The following is an 18,905-nucleotide window of genomic DNA, read 5'->3' as shown; positions in this document are numbered from 1 at the left end:
GACTGCAGCTTACCAGGGTCCTCCATCCATCGGACCTTCCTGGCAAGAGTACTGGAGTGGGTTGCCATTGCCTTCTCCAAGTGGTCCTTAGGAAGCATTACTATGAGCAAAGCTAGTGGAGGTGATAGAATCCCAGCTGAGCTATTTCAAATCCTAAAAGATTATGCTATTATAGTGCTACGCTCAATATGTCAGTAAATTTTGAACTCAGCAGTGGCCACAAGACTGGAAAAGATCAGTTTTAATTCCAGTCCCAAAGAAGGGCAATACCAAAGAATGTTCAAACTACTGTACAGTTGTACATTTCACATGCTAGTAAAGTTACGCTCAAAATTGTTCAAACTAGGCTTTAGCACTTTGTGAATTGAGAGCTTCCAGATGTACAAGCTGGGTTTAGAGAAAGCAGAGGAACCAGAGATCAAATTGCCAACATTCATTGGATCATAGACAAAGCAAGAGAATTCCAGAGAAATGTCTGTCTCTGTTTCATTGACTGTGCTAAAGCCTTCGACTTTGTGGATCATAGCAAACTGTGGGAAACCCTTTAAAGAGATGGGAATACCAGACCATCTTACCTGTCTCCTGAGAAACCTGTATGCAGGCTAAGAAGCAACAGTTAGAATTGGACATAGAACAACGAACTGGTTCAAAATTAGGAAAGGAATATGACAAGGCTGTATATTGTCAACCTGTTTATTTCACTTATATGCAGAGTGCATCATGCGAAATGCCAGGCTGGATGAATTACAGGCTGGAATCAAGATTGTCAGGATAAATATCAACAACCTCAGATATACATGTGATACCACTTTAATAGCAGAAAGTGAAAAGGAACTAAAGAACCTCTTGATGAGGTAAAAAAGCTGACTTAAAACTCAGCATTCAAAAATGAAAATCATGGTATCTGGTCCCATCACTTCATGGCAAATAAAAGGAGGAAAAGTGGAAGCAGTGACAGATTTCATTTTCTTTGGCTCTCAAATCACTGTAGATGGTGACTGCAGCCATGAAATTAAAAGACACTTGCTCCTTGGAATCCGAAAAGCTATGACATACTTCGACAGCCAATTGAAAAGCAGAGACATCACTTTGCTGACAAAGGTCTGTATAGTCAAAGCTGTGTTTTTTTCAGTAGTCATGTATGAATGTGAGAGTTGGATCATAAAGAAGGCTAAGCACCGAAGAACTGATGCTTTTGAATTGTGGTGCTAGAGGAGACTCTTGAATGTCCCTTGGACTGCAAGATCAAACCAGTCAGTCTTAAAGGAAATCAACCCTGTTTATTCATTGGAAGGACTGATGCTGAAGGTGAAACTCCAATACTTTGGCCACCTGATGCGAAGAACTGACTCACTGGAAAAGACCCTTATGCTGGGAAAGATTGAAGGCGGGAGGAGAAGGGGATGACAGGATGAGATGGTTAGATGGCATCATGAACTCAAAAGACATGAATTTGAGCAAACTCTGGGAGATAGTAAAGGACAAGGAAGCCTGGTGTGCTGCACTCCATAGGGTCGCAGAGTCACACATGACTTAGCAAGTGAACAACAACTGTAATAAAAGTTACCTGAATGTGGAATGCAGTCTTCCTATCTTTCAAAATCTTTTGTGCAAATCTAATGCCTTTTCCATCCTAACTAGCTTTATCATGCACTGTGGCCAGAACGCTGCAGTTTCAGGTGCAACAGCAAAACCAGTATGTTCCTTTGTCCCCCCAGATAGAAGATTCTTCTTACCGTGATTGTAGCAACCTCAGGATATGATTTTTTTCTTTCCTCATTAAATTGAGAACTTTCAACTTTTCACTTAAAAGATATACTTTACAGCTTTTCTTTCACACATCCCAGTTGCTAGCGTCACTACTCTTGCTCTTTGAGGCCATTATTAAGTTAAATAAGAGTTCATGGATGCAAGGGCTGTGATACCATAGTGGTCACGAGGCAGCTACTAAATGACTAACAGGTGGGATATGCTGGACAAAGGTATGATTCACATATCCTGGGATAGCATGAGATTGCATCTTGCTACTCAGAACGTCCTACAATTTAAAACTGATGAATTACTTAATTCTGGAATTTCCCATTTAACATTTTCCAATTGCAGTAAACCAGAGGTAACTGAAACTGTAAAAAGCAAAACCATGGATAAGGTGAGACTACTTTGACCCAGCAATTGTACCTCTACACTTCTCACATTCAGAAATACACAATCATGCAAAGATGAATGCCTGCTAGTGCACATTGTATTAGTTTGTGTAATACGTAGACTACCTAAATGTTCTCCAGTAAAGTGAAAAAAGTGAAAGTGTTTGTTGCTCAGTCGTGTCCAACTCTGTGACCCCATGGACTGTAGTCCACCAGGCTCCACTGTCCATGGGATTCTCCTGGCAAGAACACTGGAGTGGATTGCCATTCGCTTCTGGGAATTAATATTTTTTTGTATATTTATGCAGTGGAATACTATGGAGATTTTTTAAAGAATGAGAACAGTAGTATGATTCTGTTATTATCCCTACTTTGCAAATGAGGAAACTGAGACAGAGAAAAGTTAGGTAATTTGCGTCACACCCCATAGTGACAGAACCATGAGTAGAACGCAGTCTAGCTTGAGAATCCCAACTATTAATCATTGTATTTATATACTAAGAAGGGAAAAAACACTGAAAACACCAGATTTGGTAAAGAGGTAAATTTGTCATTATTTTTTACTGAAAACATTGACAGTGACTTAATCCAGCTTATGTCTAAAAAGACTTCTTAAACTAAATAACTTCATATAGACGAACAAAGTAAAGACCGTTAAATCCATATTAGCATTTCTCAAACTTTTAGGTCTTAAGATTCTCAAAAATTAATAGAGGACCTCAAAGAGCTTTTGCTTATATTAAGTAAACTTGTCAGTGTTTATGATATTAAAAATTAAAAGTAAAGAGTTTTAAATATAGGAATACACAATAGCTACCATATCACCTCTGGAAAACTGTTCTGTGCTCATGACAGAATGTGAGGAGGCAAGTAACATCTTAGTGTTACAATGATATTTGTTTTTACCTTGCAGACCCTACCCCACCCACCCAGTAAAGGCCTCAGGAATTCCCAGAAGTTGTGGTTTACACTTTGAGAATCCCTGATCTCTGTACTCAGTAAAACTGCTATTTTAATCCTAGAAGGCTTAAAAAAAAAAAAAGAAAACCCAGCTTAAAGTTTATATGGATGAGCAAGGGGCCAAGAATAGCCAGAGATCATTTGTAAGGTGAATAAGGATAGGGAACTTGGCCTACCAGATAGCAAGAATCATTAGAAAGCTGTATTAATTAGGGCAGTGTGATTTTGGTGCTGGCTTTCCAATGGGACAGGAGAGTGTGGAACCTGACCCATATACACATGGCTCTTTGTTAGAGGTAGTTTATTAGATCATTGGGAACAGAAGTACTCTTCAAGTAATGCATCTGCGGAAAAAAATGAGAGCAGATACCTTAGGCCATGGACCAAAACCAACTCTGTGTGGATTAAGGACTTAAATATTGAACATAAAAATGAAGGAAATACGGACAGTTATTTCTCACTATTGCAATTTCTCAAGCAAGACATAAAAATACCAACATTATAGGAAAGATTGATACATTTAACTGCAGTAAGATGAAAGAAATTCTTTGTTCATCAAGAGATACCTTAGCAAAGAGAAAAGGTATTCTTCAAACTGTATATATACACGTTCGGGGTGACGTGAGAAAAGAAACGTGAGATAAGAACCATACCCTTTATACGTAGATATAAGATACTGGGGGTGTTTTAGTTCTTGTTTGGGGACGTGTTCTTCATAAACACACTCATAGATAAGCCACCCATGGGCATACAGTGACAAAGCATCATGAGCCAAATCTACGACAAATCCTGTTTTGTCAGCTGAGTTCCCATTAGTCTCTCTCAGCCCCCCAAAACACAATAAAACATGGTCTGTTTTTATCATGATACTGTTTAAAAGATCCAGCATGTTTAGAGAATTCTTTGGCGGTCCAGTAGTTAGGACTTGGTGCTTTTACCACCATGGCCGGTGTTCAATCTCTGGTCGGGGAACTGAAATCCCACAAGCTGCATGGTGTGGCCAAAAAAAAAAAAAAAAAGATCCAGATTTTAGCAAAATTTAGTAATAAAAAATCCAGCAGGGGAAAAATCAGCTGATTCCACCTTCTCCCAGAGGCCTTACCCAATGACAAGCATCCCTTTAGAAAGAGTTAACGAAGCTCTCCCATGTTGTACCTATACCAGTTATGTTGTTTCTAGTGGTACTTATCCGACACCACTGTAGTTAGGGTAGAGGGAGGAGAGCTGGGAATTGGGTGGGGAGCCTGCAGAATTACAAATAAACCTCCAAACCTCACACTTTTGGCTGCTGCCTGGCCCTAGTTAGACTATCGATATACAGAAACAAGTGACATGAACTAAACCTGACCTCCCACCTTGAGAACAGGCATGCCCTTGACATTTTTAGATGATGTATCTAGCCATCATGATTATTGACAATAAGACTGTTCTTTAGGAGTTTGCAGACACTTCTGGATGATGATGGCGATGACTTAGAAGAAGTATTTCACATCCATTTTAATGTAAGTAACAATAAAAATAAAATACAGCTCATACTAATCTGATTTTAGTACTTATATACCTTATAAATGTATATGCTTTATAAATTTGTATACTCTATAAATCTATAGACTTTATAATCAGATTAACTATTTATATACTTTTAATATAAACTATCAAGGTAGTACAAAAGGTATTTTTTCCTCATTTTTCATGAGCTGGGTGTATTATCAGTTAGATTTTACTGAGTAACAGATAACACCTAAACTTGGTGGTGTAAAACAGCAAACACGGTTCTGGGGCTTTCTGGACTGGCCTGACTTGACTGTTCTGGGTGGATCACAGTGGCCTTGCTCCCACACCTATTTGTTAGCAGGCTGGTTGGTTGAGGGGGTGCAACTGGAACAGCTGTGTCTGTCCTAGTTGACTAGCTGAGGCTTCTTCACAGAGTGAAGAGTTACAGAAAGTAGGAGATGGCAAGCCCCAACACGCAGCTTCTTGTCAAGCGTTTACTCCTGTCAGGTTCCACTGGTCAAAATACTTCACATTGCTGCACTCAGATTCACGAGCTGAAGAAATAGACGCCCCCTCTTGATGGGAGCTGTTGCAAAGTTACATGGCGTAAATACCAGGATGGGAGGAATTTTTGGCCAGTTTAGCAAATCTACTGTGCTGGGTCTGTACTGTTGTGAAGTGAATACTGAGATGTGGCAATTTTCCCAGTAGTTTATTCAGTATGATCAGTTAAAATAGATAATTCAGGTTTTTAAAAATTTATTTTTCATTCTCTGTGATAAATGTAAATTTTTTTACCACCTTGCTGGTTTTTATAACAAAAATATGTATTTTCACAAATTCTTGAGGAAAAGAGGTATGCTCAAAAGTGTTTTTGTTGACAGTAGATTGTTGGGGGTTCTCTTGGAGATTACTGAGTTCATTTGTGGTTACAGGTGCATTGGGACAAAAATGATGTAGACTTAATTCCTGACGGAAGTCACGTAATTGTTAACCAGACTAACAAGTAAGTATAAAGAAATAATTGTTTTGTCTGAAAAGAGAAAATGTTACTCGCTTAATTGTGTCCCGATTTTTCGCACAGTGTTTATTTCACTCAGCTCTTAAAATTCCTTGTCATTATAATTTTCCTTTCTTAGCCATTTTCCAGTAAGGCAGAGGATCGGTGCATGTTGTGTGCATGTGTGTGTCTCCAAGTTTGCTGCCGGCTGGGATGGAAATGGCTTTCTTGCACAGGCCTTCTCTTATCTTCCTGTCTAGGGGATAAAGACCTCTCTTTATACCCTTACCTGGCTTTACTTTTTCTTGCCCTGTCACACATTATCTGCCTTTATTTTTACTTGAGTGTTTCCCCCGCCTCTTAGGAGCTGTGTGATGCCAAGAGCATGGTCTGTTTTGCTCACTGTTGTTTGTCCAGTACCTAGTTCACAGTGGTGCCCAGTCCATAGCAGGCACTTAGTTTTGTCAATATTATTAGATGTTACTGTGGTATCTTGACTTCCCATTACCTTATGGGATGCCATTTAAAGCCGTAGAATTTGGGATCATAGAATAGTCCCCTGATAGTTGGTCAGAGTGGCAGAGAAATATCTAGTGAGCATTCTGGCCTAAAGCCCAGTGTTTCTCTTTAATTTTTAAAGTAGTAAAAAATTTGAATTATAACATATAGAAAAGTTCAAAGTTATAAGTATGCAGATCAAGAAATGGAACATTTCTGGTTCTGAAGTATATTTAATCAATATACCTCAATTTTGTCCATAGAATTATTGATTGCCTGGCTCCTTCCTCTGAAAGTGCCCAGAGGCAGCAACTTCAAGTGAAGCGCAGGGCTCACTCCAGGGGGCCTCTGTGCTCTCTTGGTCCTGAGGCCTGTTTGAATATTGGCTTCGATTTGAAAGCCTGGAGCTTTTGTATTTGTTACCTGGCTTTCTCTAGTTTATCCCTGGGAACCTTTGCTACAAGCTGCTTCAGCTAGACAAAGAAATGTCCTTTTTGTATTTAACCACAAATAATTACTCACTCTGACCAATTCAGACAATACACGAATATAAAATAGGAAGTTTCTCCTGGCTCCCAAGCCCATTCCCCAGAGATAGCAGGAACACATTTTTTTCTCTTCTAGTCTATCAGTTCTCTTAACCGTGTGACTGTGAGCAATCTCGTACTTGCACTGTGTCTGTTTCCTTTTTACCAAAATGCATAAGAACCTGCCTCACGGTTTTATGAAGATTAAATTAGATAATCTATATTAAAAAAAAAAAAAGCCACAGCTCTAACGGTTGTACATGGTAAGCACCCAGTTTTAGATATTCTAGCTCTCTTGATACTGGGGAAGATTGAAAGCAAAAGGAGAAAGGGGTGGGGGGCCACAGAGGATGAGATGGTTATATAGCATCACCAACTCAATAGACATAAATTTGAGCAAACTCCAGGAGATAATGAAGGACAGGGAAGCCTGGCATGCTGCAGTCCATAAGGTCACAAAGAAACGCAATTTAGTGACCAAACAGTGACCAACAACTAGCCCTTTATTAGTAGTAGTATTTTGCTTTAAAATATTTTATTAGAATCCTTTTGGTAAGACCAAGTGTGGGCCATCTAGTTAATTTTGGCCTCAAATTTCTAGACAGTCCCCTCCCTCCCACTCCTGGAGGTTGACAGCTGCTCACAAGGTTTAATGCAGGAAAGATGTAAAGTTCCTAGGATCTATTCAGCACCAGATAGAGGACTTCGTTTGTGTCAGCAAAATTCACAGTACCCAGGTAGAAGGCACGATACTCTCTTGCTTCTTATCACGGCCTGTTGAGGTGACAGGAACTATTACCTGGGCGCCCCAACCATCACAGCAGCACTTCTCCAAGAGGAGAGTTCCAAACCAGGCCAGCCCGGAGTCTCTGTGAAGGGGCACTGCCCTGCTGGGCTTCCAAAGCTCTTGTGTTTTATCCAATAATAGTGCACTGGTGGATCTTAAACCTCTCGTGGCACTGTGGACCCTTCTTCGAGAATAAGGGCCCTGCACGCCAGCAGCTGTGTGCGGATGGTGCAGGCGACCTCTTTTCCCTTACTTGGAGAAGGTGCTGCAGCAGCCACCAGGCAGACCCCAAGGCCACCATCTCTTCCTTTATTTATATCATTTTCACCCCCTCCCCCAGTTTTGTTGGGAGTATTGCTATAATCTGAAATCATTCTTTGTTTTATTAAAGGAGAGACTATGTTTCTAAGTATGTCAATTACATCTTCAACATCTCTGTAAAGGCAGTTTATGAGGAGTTTCAAAGAGGATTTTACAGAGTGTGTGACAAGGAGATTATTGAATTTTTCCATCCCGAACAACTTAAGGATGTGATTATCGGAAACACAGATTACGACTGGGAAACATTTGAAAAGGTACATCATAAAGGCCGAGTGGTTTAAATTAAAATTTTATTTGTTTCTTGAATATTTTTTTTTGCATTTTTCTATAGAATGCACATTATGAACATGGATACGACAGTTCACATCCCACCATAGTGATGTTTTGGAAAGCTTTACACAAATTGACCTTGGAGGAAAAGAAAAAATTCCTTGGTGAGTGTTACATCAGGAGGAAGTCTGTACTCTTGTGTCCTTTTTGTGGGATAAGGAAATCTTGTTCTTCCCAGGCATCACTTGCCTGTGAAGTCAGAGTCACTCATAGTCCAGTGGAATGTTCTTTATTTCAGGTTGCCCCAATATATAAAAAAAGTGCTAATATAGATTTTTTTTTTGAAAATATAGATTTTTTTCCAGTCATTTTCAATTCTGCCTGTTGTAAATTTGGCTTCTTTGAGCTAAACATTGAGACTTCTGTAGCTGTATCATCATTCAGTTACCCAGGCCCCATGGGATGAGCCAAGCTGTACACTATCACTTGTCTCCATGGTTTTTACTCAACCTTCAGACTTCGATCTGTTTTATGCCTATGCAGTGTTTCTCAGATCATGAACTCCTTATTACCAAATTCAGACTTAAATTGAAGAAAGTAGGGAAAACACTAGACCATTCGGGTATGACCTAAATCAAATCGTTATGATTATATAGTGGAAGTGACCAAATAGATTCAAGAGATTAGATCTGATAGAGGGCCTGAAGAACTATGGATGGAGGTTCATGACATTGTATAGGAGGCAGTGATCAAGACCATCCCCAAGAAAAAGAAATGCAAAAAGGCAAAATGGTTGTCTGAGGAGATCTTGCAAATAGCTGTGAAGGGACGCAAAAGGCAAAGGATAAAAGGAAAGATATACCCATTTGAATGCAGAGTTCCAAAGAATAGCAAGGAGAGATAAAAAGCCTTCCTAAGTGATCGATGCACAGAAATAGAGGAAAACAATAGAATGGGAAAGACTAGAGATCACTTCAAGAAAATTAAAGATACCAAGGGAACATTTCATGCAAAGATGGGCTCAATAAAGGACAGTAATGGTAGGGACCTAACAGAAGCAGAAGATATTAAGAAGAGGTGGCAAGAATACACAGAAAAACTGTACAAAAAAGATCTTCACAACCCATATAATCACCTAGAGTCAGACAACCTGGAATGTGAAGGCAAGTGGGCCTTAGGAAGCATCACTATGAATAAAGCTAATGGAAGTGATGGAATTCCAGTTGAGCTATTCAAATCCTGAAAGCTGATCCTGTGAAAGTGCTGCACTCAATATGCCAGCAAACATGGAAAACTCAGCAGTGGCCATAGGACTGGAAATGGTCAGTTTTCATTCCAATCCCAAAGGCAATGCCAAAGAACGCTCAAACTACCGCACAGTTGCACTCATCTCACATGCTAGTAAAGTAATGCTCAAAATTCTCCAAGCCAGGCTTCAGCAGTATGTGAACTGTGAACTTCCACATGTTCAAGCTGGTTTTAGAAAAGGCAGAGGAACCAGAGATCAAATTGCCGACATCCAATGGATTGTGGAAAAAGTAAGAGAGTTCCAGAAAAACATCTATTTCTGCTTTATTGTTTATGCCAAAGTCAATGGCATAGTCATTTGCCATTTAATCACTATGTGGATCACAATAAACTGTGGAAAATTCTGAAAGAGATGGGAATACCAAACCACCTGACCTGCCTCTTGAAAAACCTGTATGCAGGTCAGGAAACAACGGGTAGAACTGGACATGGAACAACAGACTGGCTCCAAATAGGAAAAGGAGTATATCAAGGCTGTATCTTGTTACCCTGCTTATTTAACTTATATGCAGAGTACATCATGAGAAACGCTGGGCTGGAAGAAGCACAAGCTGGAATCAAGATTGCCGGGAGAAATATCAATAACCTCAGATATGCAGATGACACCACCCTTATGGCAGAAAGTGAAGAACTAAAGAGCCTCTTGATCAAAGTGAAAAAGAGTGAAAAGGCTGGCTTAAAGCTCAACATTCAGAAAACGAAGATCATGGCATCTGGTCCCATCACCTCATGGGAAATAGATGGGGAAACAGTGGCTGACTTTATATTTCTGGGCTTCAAAATCACTGCAGATGGTGAGTGCAGCCATGAAATTAAAAGACGCTTACTCCTTGGAAGGAAAGTTAAGACCAACCTAGACAGCACATTAAAAAGCAGAGACATTGCTTTGCCAACAAAGGTCCATCTAGTCAAGGCTATGGTTTTTCCAGAAGTCATGTATGGATATGAGTAGGACTATGAAGAGAGCTGAGCTCCAAAGAATTGATGCTTTTGAACTGTGATGTTTGATAAGATTTTTGAGAGTCCCTTTGACTGCAAGGAGATCCAACCAGTCCATCCTAAAGGAAATCAGTCTTGAATATTCACTGGAAGGACTAATACTGCCGCTAAACCTCCAATACATTGGCCACCTGATGGGAAGAACTGATTCAAAGACCCTGATGCTGGGAAAGATTGAAGGTGGGAGGAGAAGGGGATGACAAGATGAGATGCTTGGATGGCACACTGACTCTATGGACATGAGTTTGAGTGAGCTCTGGGAGTTGGTGATGGACAGGGAAGCCTGGTGTACTGCAGTCCATGGGGTCACCGAGTCGGACACGACTGAGTGACTGAACTGAACTGAGTTTTTTTCCTGAGACTTGCTGATGATTGCCTCTCTCATTTTCTTACTGAGTTTCCTTATTCCTTATTTTTGAGGAACATTTATCTTCTTTTCTTTTGGATAACATGGATGTTGAAAGGTATTCAGACTTTTGCAGAAACCCAGCCTACCTTTCCAGTCTTTGAACTGGAAGTCCTCCCGGTTACCCCTAATTCTCTCCCTGCTCTGCCATGGCATTTACGCTCATGAGGGACTAATTCCATGGCATCTCTGGGGCTGTCTTACACCCTTTTTATTTTGCTCTGTCTTTTCCTGCCCAAGAGGTTAATATTCCCAACCAGACTGTAAGTTGCTTAAGGGCAGTGACTGTGTCAGACTTTGTCCTAACAGTGGCCCCCAGTGCAGTCCAAAGCACATGGGCCCTCAATTAATGTTTTTGAATAAACACATTTTCTCTATATAAATTTTGGTTTCTGTGAAGCAGATAGCACTGATTTTTCTTCTTTTTTTAAGTGTTTCTTACAGGAACTGACAGAATTCAAGTCAAAGGTGTAAAGAACATGAAAATAACATTTTGCTGTCCTGAGACTTTGAATGAGAAAGATCCCATAAGAGCACAGACATGTTTTAGTGTCCTCTACCTCCCTAAGTATTCTACAATGGAAAGAGTAGAAGAAGCACTCCAAGTGGCCATCAACAACAGCAGAGGATTTGGCTGACCTACCTCACACTCTCTACCCCTTTTGGGAAATATTTTCAAAAATTAACTTAAAAATTAACATAAAAATCTTGCTGACTGTTCACTGTGTTCACTTGCTTTTTTAGAATTCCTATTTTTGCTTGTAAAATGTATTGGCAATGATATGGATTAGGCTGTTAAAACAAGTGCATTGAGAAACACAATGCATTGAGACAGCAGGGTTTTTTCTCATAAATGTCTGGGTAGTTTGTCCAGGGTTTAAGTGGTTCTTTTCCCTCTCAAACTGCTCTAGTTACCTAGATGACTTTCTTGTTGCAAATTTCAATGGAAACTTGCACATTTCTATCTTAAATATACTTATTGCATTTGAAACTATTGACTCCTTTCTCCTCAACTGCTAGGCTTTCTTTTTCGTGGCTGCTTTCCCATTTCTTTTGCATGCTTCTCTTATAGTTCCTGACCTTAAGTGCTCGTCTAGTCATCGTTTCTCACTCTACACATATTCCTTCTCGTTGCTCTGGCATCAGTTATCATTTCTCACTCTACACTATTCCTTCTCGTTGTTCTGGCATCAGTTATTATTTCCAGGCTGATGATACCCAGATCTCTCTCTGTCCAACAGGAACTGACAATACAGCACGACAGCCGCTTTTCCTACGTAGCCTGTGTCTACCTGCATGCTTCCCAGCTCCTTCATCTCAGCATGTTTAAGAATATGATCATTTTCCCTGCATTCTGCAGCCTGTATTCTGGTACCACTAACACCTCCTTCAACCATCTTCCCTTCTTCCCTCTTATTCACCCCCACATTTGAAAAAATCAGGTTTTGACGATCTTGTTCTTCATCTTCCTCTAAGCCCACTGCCGATGCTTTAGTTCAGGCTCTTATCATCTCCTGTCCCATCACTGCAGTCCTCTCTCAGCTGGTCTCTCTGCATCTAGACCAACACTGTCCAGTAGAACTTTCTGTAAGGCTAGAGACCTAGACGGGCTTCCCAGATGGCGCTAGTGGTAAAGAACCTGCCTGCCAGTGCAGAAGACTGAGACACGGGTTTGATCCCTGGGTCGGGAAGATGCCCTAGAAGAGGGCATGGCAGCCCACTCCACTACTCTTGCCTGGAGAATTCTATGGATGGAGGAGCCTGGCAGGCTACAGTCCATAGGGTCGCAAAGAGACACAGCTGAAGCCACTTGGTATGCACGCAGAAACCTAAGTAGATCTGTACTGTTGAAGAAGATGGACTCCCTGCTGTAGATAAGGTTTAGTTGTTGAATTTTGAAGAGAAAACTTTCATTGGTAGTAATGGAAGAAACAGTGTTGGGCTATGCTGTCCAGTAATTTGTAGCTACTTAACTGAGATTTAAAATTCTAGTCATACTAGCCACATTTCAAGTGTTCAGTGTCTACATGTGACTGGTGGCTACTGTACTAGTGCAAATGTAAGCACTTGCCACAATAGGGGTCCGTAACACACAAAACACCTGCAAATTTGCATGTGTTTTTTCCTTTTTCTAGGAAGTGTTTATCAGCTGCATACAGCAAAACAATTTTAAAATCAAGCAATAATGTTCAGTTTCATTAACACGGTTATTCTAGTTCAAAAATCCAACCTGATGTGCCTGCTGGTCCCCCACCACGGCCTTGCATATACAGTGTACCATGTTCTAGTCACTTGTGACTGGCTCAGTTTCCTCAACAGGCCACAGTCCTATGTTTTCATACATGGTTTTTCTTCTGCTTGGAACCCTTGTCTCATCCCACCCCTACTCCTGCTGCTTCCTCACCTCCTGTCTTCAGTTCTGCCTCCCTCTCTGCATGGGTTATTCCATCATTTGTCAGGATTCACTGCAGCTATCATAGCTGTCCAGTACATGCCATGAAAGTGAACAAAGTTTGTGGGATGTGGCTGTCTAGCTCAATGTCCCAACTAGTCTTTCAGTGTCCTGAGAGCTTACCTGCCAGTGAGTTGGCTGGGAGTGCCACCTAGTGGCTTGTGCAGAAAACAGCGGCCACTTACAAATGGAGAATTTCAGTAAGCTGGCCAAAACTTAGAAAAGGGAACAGGACTTTCCCTCCGTAACTACACATAGTAATGAGAATCTACTGTGTCTTTGGCTGTAACAGGTAATTTTGTATTTCCTGCCTCATTTAAAACTCCTACAAGGCCTGAAAGTTGGTATCATTTCCTTGTCACAGATGGGCAGAATTTGAAGTTCAGAGAGGCTTCCTTAAAAGCCCACTCTGCAGGAATGGAAGAAAATGAAAAGGTAAAGTAGGTCACAAGTCCTTTCTTGCTTCCTCAGGGTGGAAAATTCCCACTTACAAAGTTGGTGGCAAGGAGCTTATTCATAGGTCTTAAAGATGATCCCTGCCAGTGATGTAGTGAGGACAGTAGGGAACACAGTCTTGCTAAGAGGTCTGAGGAGGCAAGAGGTCCCACCATTGTGAGGTCAGCTCATTACTGGGGCTGTGGGTGGGAATGAGTGCGGAAGAGTTCCAATCAGTGAAAGAATCAGGCAGGATTTCCATGATGGGTTAACAGTGCAACAATATACTCAGGAAAACACAAAGGTCATCAGGCTTGACTAAGAGTCCAAGCATTTTGACACCTCATTCTATTTTTCCTGAAAATAGAAAGGATGAGTTTGCTCAAAATAAAGCAGTACTATTACAGTGATTCAGAAGACAGACCAAAACTGCATTCCCGAGTGGTTTCAACTTCAGTTATTGTCCATTACTCTGGGTAAACCATTTAATCTGTGTGCTTTTGTTTCCTTATCTGTAAAATCGTTATATTACCCACCCTACCCCTTAGATTATGAGATTTTGTGTAATATGTTTAGAATTGTACCTATAGTTTGTACTACACAAATGGCTACATAAATACTAGTGAAAGGATGGAGTGCCTACTGTAGTCCCCCAGGGCTTTGCTGCTCAGTTTCCTCTAATACAGTAAAAGGCTTAGCTTGAAAAAGCTAAAACTGACTTTTCAGAATACAGCGCTTGTTTTATCAGAATTGTTTCATTTACACTGAGCACAGTGAAATTTAGAGCAAATTAAAGAGTAAAACCACTTCCAAAAGTGATGGGCCCCTCATTCAGTCTCTGCGTTATCTGTATATTGCCAGAAGAGTAATTTTTAAAAAAAAAAACTGCACTAGAGTATACACATTGAACTTATGCAATAGAAAACACATCTAAACTCATTTTAATTTTCTTTTGAAGGAGAAGAATCACTATCTAAAGTTTCTGTTAAACTGCTTTAAGATTCTATTTAGAATCAAAGTTATATTCAGTTCTTAGGTTTCTTTGGGGTAACTACTGAAACATATTGCACCTCTGAAATAGTTACTAATCAGTCTTGTTGAAAGTTCTGGAAAGTCAGGAACTATTAATATGTCAAATGCTCATGCTCTCAGTACTGCTAAATAGGTCCATGGCAGGAAAAGGAACTGAAATGTGAGGCATAACATTAAACTCGAGGACACAATCAGCCATTTTCAAGTCTTTCAACCCCACCTCTACCCCCAGAAGCACATATTTTCCTGGGAAATTTTTCTACTTTGGGTTAGTTAAGTGTCTCTCTAAACATAGCCTATAGTTTGAAATTCAGAATATTTTACATTTCCCCTTTCTTAGAATCACACTCTTGTGACCAAAGGAGGGGGAGAAAACACAAAATTGCAAATTGCTTTACAGCAAGTGTCAATATGTTTTTACTTATTATTTATTAAAATTAAGCATTTGATGCCAAAGAAATGATGGTGATTTTAAAAACTCAGAATTTTGGCAAGTCCATGAAATTTCCATTTTATTATAGTTTTACATCACATTAGTTCAAATGCATTTCTCTACAACTACTCCAACATAGCTCCTTCGGAATTAGTCATCGTTAACATGTGACATTACCAAAGCCTTTGAATCTAAAATAAACGTAAAATTTCAAAATAGTAACTTTTAATTATGAATGGGATAAGCCATCAAGTGATGGTTGGGGCTGTTAATTTCCAACAAGACACTTTGTTGAAATGTTCCTTCTGATACCCCAGGTATAAATGAGAACCTTAAAAAACAAGGGCAGAACCAAAATACAATAAACATGCCTCTGCAGCTTAAGCCTCTCATAGACCTTAGACCCCTGACAGAAAGCTAGGCAAAGCATCTTTCCTGCAAATTAAGCGGGTTTCCCAGTATTCCCATGTGGACGAGCCTTCAGAGACAGGCATCAAGCATATCTTTAGCATATACCATCTTGGCTCTGGCTGCGTTAATTATGCCTGAAGAGTTTAATACCCATCCAAGTCCAAAGGTGGAAGAACACATAAACAGGTACGGTAATCGGCAAGAGCAGGCTGTAAAAGCACAGACTGGTGGTGCTAGTGCAGCCCTGAGGGAAGTCTTCTTCCACAGAGGCTGAGTAAAACAGTCCTGCCAAAGACACCAGTGGAATCAGAACAGTCAGCGTCGGAAGAGACAGAAACATCCTTCTCCTCCACTTATCACCGGCCACTCTGACTTTTTAAAAGGTAGGTGGTGTTTAGATTGTTGTGTGTGTGGTTTTTAAGTATGATCTAATGCTGCTCCACTTCTTCTTGCTTCTTATTTTGATGTGTCATCCTAGCTGCCTGTGGTATCATATTAGGAATCCCATCAATAATTGGATAGGCTATTCCTAACTCTTCATTAATCAATTCATTTGTCGATGCTTCATATCTGAGGGGGGAAAAAAAACCAAAATGAATCATGGAAAACAAAATGGTTGAAGAGCTTGATGTTCAATAAACAGTAACATTTATCCAATTCTAAACATGGAGTTAATCCAAGAAAAGCAGAATTAGACTGCTTTTCATTTTAAAAGCAGTAATAGCCAATTGAACTATTTCTCTTAGAAAATAAATCTCTTAATTGTTCCCATTTTAGTCAGTTTCTCTCATTTTCTTTTTTCATTTTATCCTCAAGCTATGCCTTAATTTTTTAAAAATACCAGTCAGAAAAGATCTTGCCCTTTTCATCCAAATATTCCTTCATTACTCTTTTCAACCCCAAACAATCCCTGTTATTTTACTATTAGAACAGACACTAGAGGAAATTTCAACTTCTTCCTTTTAGAATACATGCTTAATAGAGCAGCCTTATTGACCCATTAAAAAGGAAACCACTGAAAAATCAAAATACACAAGTCTGAGGAAGAGAGGGCAAAAATGAGGAAACTTCAGAATGTTACCTCTGCGAGTGTGCTATTTACATAATTAGCCAAAAAGCAGATCAAGTAGTAATTTCAAGGTTTAAGAAAACTGAATGAGCAATATGTTCATTATGAAAAATATTCAGAAAGAGAAATGAAAAAGATGAAAAAGATTACGAGCAATCTACCACCCAAAGACTGCTACTGAGAACATTTCGGTGTTTACTAGTGTTGTGAATGTTCAGTTTTAGTAGCCTGAGACAGTAGGGCTGTTTATCCTCAAGACTCTGGGTTAAAGGTTCAGAAGGCCTTAAAAACAAAACGAAACAAAAAAACCCATAACTAGTTGAGAACTAAAAGCCAAAGGGAAGCACACGTAGTTTACATGCTTAAGGTCGTACATGGCATTTTCCCAAGAATCTTGAGGCTACTACATTTTTCATCATCTTGGTTTAAAAATCTGAATGCCTTGGGTTTCCAATAGTTCATAAACTTGGCTCTACGTGAGAAACACTTGCGGTTCCGTTAAGAAAACACACAATTGCTCAGGCCCCGCCTCCAGGCTTTCCGATTCGCCCCGGCCTGGGTGGTGCCTGGAAATCTGCCAGCAACGCAGGAGACGGGACACACGGGTTCGAGCCCTCGGTGGGGAAGAGCCCCTGGAGGAGGAAATGGTAACCCACCCCACTCTTCTCGACTGGAAAATTCCGTAGGCAGAGGAGCGTGGTGGGCTACAGTCCAAAGGGTCGCAGAGTCGGACACGACTGAACAGAGCAGCGGCAACTGGCGATTCTAATGCGCAGCCAGTGACTAACCTATGTGCGCCTCGACCCAAGCCTGCGAGTCGGCGGTTTGGCTTCAGAGGCCTCGGTTCCCCTCTGGTCTCCTGTCTCCCTTCCCCCCGCAGAGGGAAGATTTGAGAGCTGGCGGGCCCAGGTCCAAAAAATGGCAGCGAAGAATACCCCGAATCACCTAAGACTCCTCAGTGGCTGTAAACGGCCATGCGGTCTATCTGTCCACTCCCCTCGACCGAGGCCACGGAGGAAAACCCGCAGCGGGCGAATCTCACCTGAGCGGCTTCTTGGAGAGCGGACACACCAGGAACTCCAGCAAGGCCTGGTCGAAGGCGCGGGGCGGTTTCTCCGTCCTCTCGCTCTTGTCTGCGGACGGCCGCGAGCTGGACGCGTGCAGACACCTCAGGGCGACCGCGGACGGCGGCGCGCGTGTCCCTCGCAGCGCTGACGCGAGCCGGGCGCACACTCCGCTCAGCATGGTCTGGCAGCCGCGACCGGGCCTCTGCGCGCCCTCGGCCACCCGGGCAGCTCTAATCGATTCCAGTGAATCCAGCCCCACCGGCCTGGCCCCGCCCCCCGGTGCTCTGGAAACGCTGTCCCCGACAGGTGGAGACCAGCGCTTTGGTTCCGAGGGCGTTCCGAGGCCGCGACTGCTTTTCCCACGACACCGCTTGGTAGTTGACAGACTCCTGAGTCTTGGAGCTGTGCCTTTGCAAATTAGAAAGAAAAACCAATGCTTCAGTAGGGGTGACTTGAGTTTTCACCGCAGCCTGTCACAGAGTTGCCAAGAAGCAAGTGGCCGGACCTCAAAGTCACACAGTGACTCTTGGACCTATGCGCTTATCACCAAAATGAGGTTTCAAGCACGCTGTCACATTGGGTATGTTAAAAAACATTACTTTGTTTTTATAAAATCTTTACCAAGGTTCCTGTAACTTCGGTGTCTGGTTTCTTTTTTTTTTTTTTCAATTCTTTCATTAAAAAAAAAAATTAAGAATCTGAAAAGATTGGCTTAGTCCTTTTAACCTCTAAGATGTCCAGGGGAACTCACCCTGAACTCAGTGGCATAACAGTAGCACAATTAACCTGCTTCTATAAATGAGCTTGGAAACTAAACTGCGTCTGTTAGTTAAATGAGTGAACAATTCAATGGATTTTTCACCCCATGTTTGCCTCTTAGTCTCCAAGGAAATGAGGCAGATTTGATCAGTTTCTTATAGTGCAGTAGGTAAGTTCTTGGGCTCTGGGGTTCACAGTTTGCTAGTTGTATGACTCCAGCAAATGCCCTAAGTCCTACTTCCTTATTTGTATAATAAGATTAATAATTGTACCTACTTCACTTACCTAATTTAATCCCCATGTGCAAATGCATGCAAAGAGCACTTAGAAAATTAATTTTTGCCTGGGACAAATTCTCAGTGTTATCTACAATTATTTTTATTTTTCTCTATTCTTCCTAGTTCAGTGTACTAGGAGATTCTTTGTTACTCATCATTCTTTTCCCTGTTTTTTGGTAAATAACCTTTTCTCATGTCATTCAGTTCAGTTTAGTAGCTCAGTCGTGTCCGACTCTTTGCGACCCCATGAATCGC

At 41.1% G+C, this 18,905-nt stretch overlaps 3 protein-coding genes across 3 annotated transcripts in view; 1 reads left to right on the top strand and 2 right to left on the bottom strand.

Annotated features, from left to right (window-relative positions):
- The window catches only part of HERC5 (HECT and RLD domain containing E3 ubiquitin protein ligase 5), a 47,190-nt gene extending 34,811 nt beyond the window's left edge, over nucleotides 1-12,379 (top strand). The window contains 5 exon segments of the mRNA XM_018049314.1: nucleotides 4,540-4,606; nucleotides 5,534-5,604; nucleotides 7,802-7,985; nucleotides 8,063-8,165; nucleotides 11,147-12,379. Of these exon segments, the coding sequence (XP_017904803.1) occupies nucleotides 4,540-4,606; nucleotides 5,534-5,604; nucleotides 7,802-7,985; nucleotides 8,063-8,165; nucleotides 11,147-11,352 (631 nt within the window). The 3' untranslated portion in view covers nucleotides 11,353-12,379.
- Nucleotides 15,023-17,894, bottom strand: PYURF (PIGY upstream reading frame). The gene is made up of 2 exons (XM_005681668.3): nucleotides 17,589-17,894; nucleotides 15,023-16,047 (listed from the first exon to the last, which is right to left on the bottom strand). The coding sequence occupies exons 1-2, from the start codon at nucleotides 17,789-17,791 to the stop codon at nucleotides 15,906-15,908; spliced, it is 345 nt and encodes a 114-aa protein (XP_005681725.2). The 5' UTR covers nucleotides 17,792-17,894; the 3' UTR covers nucleotides 15,023-15,905.
- Nucleotides 15,033-17,878, bottom strand: PIGY (phosphatidylinositol glycan anchor biosynthesis class Y). Its single transcript, XM_018049317.1, has 2 exons — nucleotides 17,589-17,878; nucleotides 15,033-16,047 (listed from the first exon to the last, which is right to left on the bottom strand). Exon 2 carries the CDS (start codon nucleotides 15,815-15,817, stop codon nucleotides 15,602-15,604), a length of 216 nt encoding a protein of 71 aa, XP_017904806.1. The 5' UTR covers nucleotides 15,818-16,047; nucleotides 17,589-17,878; the 3' UTR covers nucleotides 15,033-15,601.

The sequence above is a fragment of the Capra hircus genome, chromosome 6, assembly GCF_001704415.2.
Source record: "Capra hircus breed San Clemente chromosome 6, ASM170441v1, whole genome shotgun sequence".
In the NCBI taxonomy this organism is placed as follows: Eukaryota; Metazoa; Chordata; class Mammalia; order Artiodactyla; family Bovidae; genus Capra; species Capra hircus.
This window is presented reverse-complemented; position numbering and strand designations above follow the sequence as displayed.